The following is a 7,060-nucleotide window of genomic DNA, read 5'->3' as shown; positions in this document are numbered from 1 at the left end:
TTACCGTTTTTTGTAGCATAATTCATTACGTTTATGTTTGTTAATTTTTCGGTAATAATTTATTATCTTTTCGTTTTTTTTTTCTTCGAAATATATTGCCCTTGTGAAGATCATCTTTAAATGAAAACAGTAATTCAAAAATGACGAAGCAGAAATTTGCTAAAAAGCTAAAATTGCACCTATAATATATTTGCGCTATTAGTCTAGTTTTTGTAAAGACTACAAAAGAAGTTCAACTACCTAAAGCACAAGCAGTAATTAAAAACCATCCTCTTTTTGCATAACTTAATAATGAAGACTGTTCACTCATTGATGAAGAAAAAGATATGGAGGATAATAACATCTGACGAAAACATTAGGCACTAAGCGAATACTTGGAAACGTGCACACAATTATGAACGTCTCATTATACCCATGCCTTTCAACCTCTAAGCAACGTCTCAAGGTCACAAAGATAACATCACCAAGTTTTTCTGCACACACACGGATACGGGATGAACAAAAACAATGACCGCAAACAAATTAGTTTAATTTCGCCAATTTGCCGTCCAACTTAATCTTCGGAGTTGTGGTCTCGTACAGCCAAGAATTACGTCTTTGTGAGGCCGGAGGGCATCTCATGCCTTGGCCATTCAGCTCCCTACACTTCTTGCAATAGAACTCTTTGAGTCCATCATCTGTTATCCCCCTGTGAAATTTCCCAGGAGTCTGATAAGCTGGTCTACTTACCTTCCACCCTGTATTATATTCTCTGTTAGGCACTTCTTGAGCCATCCAGTTTATATTATTGTAGAAACTGGAAGGCTGCCATTGTGAAGGGTTTGTTATATAATTAGGGTAAATATCCAACTCGTCACGTACATTTCTGTTTATAAATGTTGACTCAGGATAAATCTTTGCTCTGTTCCTTATACGAGTGTCTGGTGTTCTGATTTGTGTGGTTTCAACTGATTTGTATCCGTTTACTACGGGGACTTCACCGCTATCTTCCTTTGCTTCTTTCTTGCCAATGTTATATGATAGTGTACCTGTGTCACCTGTAAGAATGGAAACAGATAGTTCACCAACCAACACTAGTGGTAGAAAAGATTAGGCTATACTATCTCAACATTTATGTCCGAGTACACCTGACAGATTAAAAACAAGCTCGTAAACATTGCATGCTATGTATTTTAGATTAACTCCATGCATTTCTCACCTAAGCTCGTAAATGTCAATAGATAACAAAATCATTATAATCAGGTCAGTAGCGTCGACCTTGTATAGGCACACTGATATCAGGGTGCAATCCTCTTGTTATTCAATCGATATTATTTAATTAATTCATATCACACTTGTATAAGACTTTACACAGTTTAGTTACTGACTTTAGTTTCAATCTGATGCGTCCAAGTTACACAAAGGAGTATTTTATATTTCGCACTATCTTGAAAAAATCATCAACATTGTTAGTTGGCGACTGGGCTCAAGTCACCCAAGTGGAAAATCGTATGCGTCCATTGCCCCATATGCTGTTTAATGGTTTATGAGGCAAGATTTAAATAAATGTTTCTTAAAAACACAACACACAAGTATTAAAAATGCGTGCATTATATATTGTCCTTATATGTTGTCTGTAAGCAGACAACCAATTTTACTAGATTGGTTAAGCAAATTATACTGATATTGTACTAGCATTATATCAATCATGTAAGAACCGGAATTAATCAGGATAATCAGGATCTAAATGTTGTTTGAGTACTGTTTACTTTTAAGTTTGATGCGGGAAAATGATCTATTATTGAGAGGAATCTCTCGCTTCTGATGAAGAGTTAAAATTTTACGTACCCTCGCTAGAACCATGCAATCCTCTTCTGTTATTGTTTTTCAGTTTTGTAGACAAAACAATCGTATGTTGTACTTCAACATCTTCATCTTCCACTTTGGTTGAATTTGTAACTGTCGCTACTATTTCATCACCAGCGAAGTCCATCTTTGTGGAGACTGCATCACTCCAGCCAGCAAATGCTGGAATTAATTACAAAGTTATTTTATTACCAACTGTTTTGTAAATCGTTTGTATTAATATACAGCCAGATGTCAAGTCAGAGTATTTTTAGTTTTTATTATGTACTTACTTATTGACTTGAGGAAGCTAGCTGTTTTTCAAAAACTACAGATTTTAAGAAATATTAGAAACTTATGTCAGTAAATTGTTGGCAAAAAATGCTCCAAGATATTCTCAGAAAATAATGTTATCTATTTATAAATCTCAAGGAACCCTTGGCCTTGTTCTTTAGTTTCATTATTCTTGATATTGGTCTGTATTGTATTGAGACTATTTTCGTTGTATGTCTGGAGTCTGGACGTCCCTAATATATCTCGACGTCAACCTGCTTTTGTTTACTTGTCTAACTTTGCGTAACTATGAAACATCTTATCATAATAATTATCTATTTCCAGGTGACTTGATCTTGACCTTTTATGTTAAGAGGTATTATACTACCTCTTTACAATGGAAGAGCTATTTTTATAAATTACATAAGAGCAGAGATCTCATCTTCATTAATTAACTTCACTAAGATCTCAAATAGGATTAATTTAAGGAATTAATTTTATTGCATAAGGACTAAAATATTTTAACACATATTAAAACAATTAAAATAAAGCCACTACATAAAATATAACAGCAAAATAATTTTCATTTAGGAAACAAAGTGAAGGATATATATATAAATAATATGGATATTTGGGGTTTCCCAGTAAAATTATAATTGGTACAGGGCAATCAATCGAAACGAAAATAGAAGTATATCATGTCTTTCTTACCACAAACACTCAAGCAGATACAAAAGAGTCGTGTCATCTTGTCACTCAAAGAGCCCACAAACAATAAGGCATCCTTCGCGTGACATACGTTTTATATAAACTATACAAAATTGCTCTAAATGATGTCGCAAAGGAAGCTGCACAATTACCTCCCGTGTTGACGCTATAAGAAACAAGACATGTATAATGATGGTAGGTACTGACAAATGTTGATTTGTCATGGCTTTAACGCATGAGGAATATTTTTATCGCAGGAGTAGAAACTTTTATGGTGGTCGTTACACATAAAGCAATAGCTAGGATTGTAAAAAACAAGCCTATCCTTAAGAAAAGTAAGGTTTGTAGGTGTTTAAGTCACGATTTGCCATCGTTAAGAAAAATAGGAAGACCTACCTCGTAAACAAACAATTTTTTGCACTGAGCTTAAATGCTTGGTTCCAGTAAAAAAGTAATTATCGAAATAAATAAGTAAATCAGTAATCAGTAGTTATCGAAAATGTCATTGTACTCAAAAATCATCAAAAAGTCAACGTCACGCAGTGTTCCCAGGCGGTCACCCATCCAAGTACTGACTGCGCCCGATGTTGCTTAACTTCGGTGATCGGACGAGAACCGGTGTTTTCAACGTGGTATGGACGTTGACGAATGTTGGGTATGAAAAGGCGTTCATGTCCAATGTACCATATAAAAAATAATGAACACAGGTAATTAATGTTATTAATTTACACAATAATTAAACGCACATTATATAAACTGAGTATGAGAAACTATGACTTCTAATGATAATCAGTTCCATTGAAATCAGCGCCATCTATTTATCTACATGCGAACTCACTAAACCAAACAGTATCTTCCAGTGTAAAAGCTTCGAGTGATTTTGGTAGATGGCGCTGTTACAAGTCCATATGACAAAATATTTCGCCCAACGTGGGGCTCGAACCCACGACCCTGAGATTAAGAGTCTCATGCTCTACCGACTGAGCTAGCCGGGCTGGTATTTAACATGTTGAAATTAACGATCATATTCTGTATAAGATCAATAAGGAAGTAGATTTGTACTGACTGGAGTGGGACAGAAAATATATCCGTATTTTCCACTATACTAAAGATCAAACAAATGATGAAAATAAAATGCTACGGTTTAAAATAAACTAATTCCTCTATATAATAATAGCTTAGAGATTCACAAACAGCCCGCATGTCTCAGAAGTCATGATATCTTGCCAAGTATAAAGGGCTTCACAAAGCCTAACTCTCTTCGGGCAGATAGCAACATGTTTGCATGTGGATATTGCGCGCTCAAAGCTCAAAGCTACCTCCTAGGGGGATTGCACACAGTATTTGAGATATATACGTAAGTTGAAACGGGCCTTATTTGACTTGCCTGATGGTATTTTGCGATCGTTGCTGGTCTGCGATTGTGGTGTGATTACTGTTTTTGCTGAAGGTTGAAAAACCGCAACAGTCAATGATTGTTGTACCTACCTACGTAATCATTTCCAGACAGAGCTGTTTATTTTTTTGGTTTACCTCAGTAAGAACGATCATCGACATTAAAACAGTTGTAAAAAAAGACACATGCACATTGATTTGACATGGTTGGTTAAGAACAAAGAATAAAAAATACTAATAGAAAGGAGCAAAACAACAGTGCAATACATTTACTTACCTACTCAGATATTTAAGCCAGCTACCTATTCCCACAAATGTATTTTTTACACAACAGAACCTACTGGAAGTGCCTATCTACCTACATAAGTGATAGCAAGGTAAGTCAGGAAAACCCTTTTTAAAGTAGGTAATAGCACCCATTCCACCATAGTGCGCTCCATGGCTCTTCAGGTATGTGGTATGATTATGGAAAGTGAAACCGTAAGAAAAGTTGTGTTTTTCTTACGGAAAGAAGGGTGCGGGTGACGCTTTCAAATTACCAAGAAGCTGTGCTAGTTTCGTACAGGTACAGTTGGCAAAGAAAATGTGTTGCTGGTTTTCTTTATAAATAAGTAGGTAGTATGTATGTTTTAAATGTGAGTAGTAGGTACATTTAACTGTACTGTAGTCTGATGCATTTGTAAGAAGACGTGACTGACTTAATTTTTGTAGAGATCTGACAATTTTCATTCGTCAAAATGATACAGATTCATTTTAAAACGACCTACAAGATTATTATAACATCATTTCATCATCATAAACACGTTGATTAACTTCTAATAAAACGCCGCAAAACTGAAGATTTCTGAATTTTAGGATAAAAAAGTTCGTGATGTTTTTTTTCCTTTGCCAATTTTTCACCATACATATATTTCACCTTAAAAATTTATTCACAACAGACACACAGAACAACATCCTACTCATACCTGAATGTACAGTAGGTACACCCAATGTGGCTGATGCAAATGGCGCGCTTGCAATCAGCGAAGTGGGCCCGAAGCCGTCACAACTTACCTTTACCTGCCTTTAGCATATCTTACGCTAAATATTGCATAGCTGTATGGTAAGTTTTTCAAGGAATAAATGAGGTTTTTCCATTAGAATAGGATTCCAATCGCTCAAGTATAGGAGATTCGTGGTCAATTAGTAGATTGTGTTTGAATACTGTGAGAAAGTTTACTTATTGATATTAATTCAAAATATTTGAATCTCAAAGCTGACATATATAAGAGTCACTTTTACTAAATAGGTACACGTATGTAAAGGACAATGATACTTTTTAAATTCTAAAACACTCTTAGGTAACAAGGGGTCACGGGTTGCTGAGGTAAATTGGTTTGAGGAGGCTAGATATGCAGTCCAACTTAAAAAAATGTATAAATATAAGATACCTAAAGCCAATACGAAACTATCAAAACAAACATAAAACAACACAGAGCAAGGAATAAGTAAGTAGGCAAGTCAATTAAAAAACCTCAATAAACTTTTGACAGCTGATCAGCAAGCGTTATTTTATTAATCAGTTTTTCACACCAACAAGGCAAAAAATATCGGCACACACAAAGCGTAGCTGGAATTTATAGCATGCAAAATAACTAGCTTATGTATTTATGTACCTAGTTATCACAGTCACGATTGCTTACTACAAAAAACGGGCACAATGTAAATTCAATAGGAGATAAACTGGCGGCTACTTCTGAGAGCATGGTGTGTGGTGACCATGGATTGGGCAGTAGTTCGGACAGTCTGTAATGTATCAACCAGTGTATAATAAAATGATGGGTAAGGAAGGTATCAGAAAAATTAAATAGTGTCCATGTCCATCCAATTGAAACTTGTTGCAAGTATCTTCAGGTTCATTAAAAATTTTCCTTCACCCAATAAATAAAAAAATATGAATAAGAGCTAGTCATTAAAAATATACCCTTAACTTATGCTTAATCCGTACCTATATAATATTTTAAATCACTAAAATCAGTAAACAACCAGAAAAAAAATGAAATCCATTAAATTACTAACTTATGCATTAATCAAATTGCTTATTAGTTGAAACTCAATACACCCGGTAACAAGACTTCCGCCATTAATTGAAATATTACGCAAGGGGCGTACAAGAGTAACCGCAGGGATAGGAAGGCAGGATATCGTTATAAATTATTAATATTAGTTCACAGGTGGGCTCGGTGGGCCATCACTTTGGAATAATCCCTTTATCACAACTTATGACAATCGTTAGTACGAAACTGCTATGATATGTGTAATGGAATATGGTGTTTGCTACTGTTTGAAACAATACTTAGGTACTACAGAAAAGAAGAAATCGATATAAGTATGTATGTCATATAAATAAGTTAAATAAACGATGTTCCTTTCATTGTAGGAAAAAAACTTTCAGTGTATGTAAATAAATAAAATATATAAATAATTATTTATAGTGTATGTTTTTCAGATTTTTATTATTGTCTTTTCCTTATACTATTCAACATACTTACTTATTTTTGCCATACATCATATTCATATTACATTATCCTCCCATGGAATTCAATTTTCTCATCGCGATATGTCATATGAGTAATGGAAATGCGTAAGGTTCTTTTCCCAGAGAATAACTTGTCTTATTCTATTCTTCCATTTCGTTGGTTAGTGCAAAAGAAAAATATGGGAAACGTTAATAAATTGACTCTAAAATACTAACCATTTACTTGCTCTGATTAAATTACTATTAACACTTTTGACTCATCAAAATAATCAACTCAGTAAGTTAGTAAAAAAAGGTTAGGTCTATTTAATATTTGTTTAAAAATGGTTGCAAAAATCCTTG

General features: G+C 34.4%; 1 protein-coding gene and 2 non-coding genes across 3 annotated transcripts; all 3 read right to left on the bottom strand.

Moving 5' to 3' along the window:
- Window positions 1–514: 514 nt before the first annotated feature.
- On the bottom strand, window positions 515–2,968 carry LOC110383788 (uncharacterized). The gene is made up of 3 exons (XM_064043514.1): window positions 2,809–2,968; window positions 1,828–2,007; window positions 515–1,037 (listed from the first exon to the last, which is right to left on the bottom strand). Exons 1-3 carry the CDS (start codon window positions 2,843–2,845, stop codon window positions 523–525), a joined length of 732 nt encoding a protein of 243 aa, XP_063899584.1. The 5' UTR covers window positions 2,846–2,968; the 3' UTR covers window positions 515–522.
- Window positions 2,969–3,332: 364 nt separating this feature from the next.
- On the bottom strand, window positions 3,333–3,451 carry LOC126053790 (5S ribosomal RNA). Its single transcript, XR_007510472.1, has one exon. It is a non-coding gene; the product is annotated as a 5S ribosomal RNA (ribosomal RNA).
- Window positions 3,452–3,727: 276 nt separating this feature from the next.
- Window positions 3,728–3,800, bottom strand: Trnak-cuu (transfer RNA lysine (anticodon CUU)). Its single transcript has one exon. It is a non-coding gene; the product is annotated as a tRNA-Lys (tRNA).
- Between the last annotated feature and the right edge of the window lie 3,260 nt (window positions 3,801–7,060).

Source organism: Helicoverpa armigera, chromosome 3 (genome assembly GCF_030705265.1).
Source record: "Helicoverpa armigera isolate CAAS_96S chromosome 3, ASM3070526v1, whole genome shotgun sequence".
In the NCBI taxonomy this organism is placed as follows: Eukaryota; Metazoa; Arthropoda; class Insecta; order Lepidoptera; family Noctuidae; genus Helicoverpa; species Helicoverpa armigera.
This window is presented reverse-complemented; position numbering and strand designations above follow the sequence as displayed.

Excerpts from the sequence above, each read along its gene's own strand:
- LOC110383788 (XM_064043514.1), bottom strand. The coding sequence starts at position 2,845 with ATGACACGACTCTTTTGTATCTGCTTGAGTGTTTGTG. Across the intron at positions 2,008-2,808 it reads TATCTGCTTGAGTGTTTGTG|CATTTGCTGGCTGGAGTGAT; the intron begins GTAAGAAAGACA and ends AATTAATTCCAG. Across the intron at positions 1,038-1,827 it reads ATTGCATGGTTCTAGCGAGG|GTGACACAGGTACACTATCA; the intron begins GTACGTAAAATT and ends CCATTCTTACAG.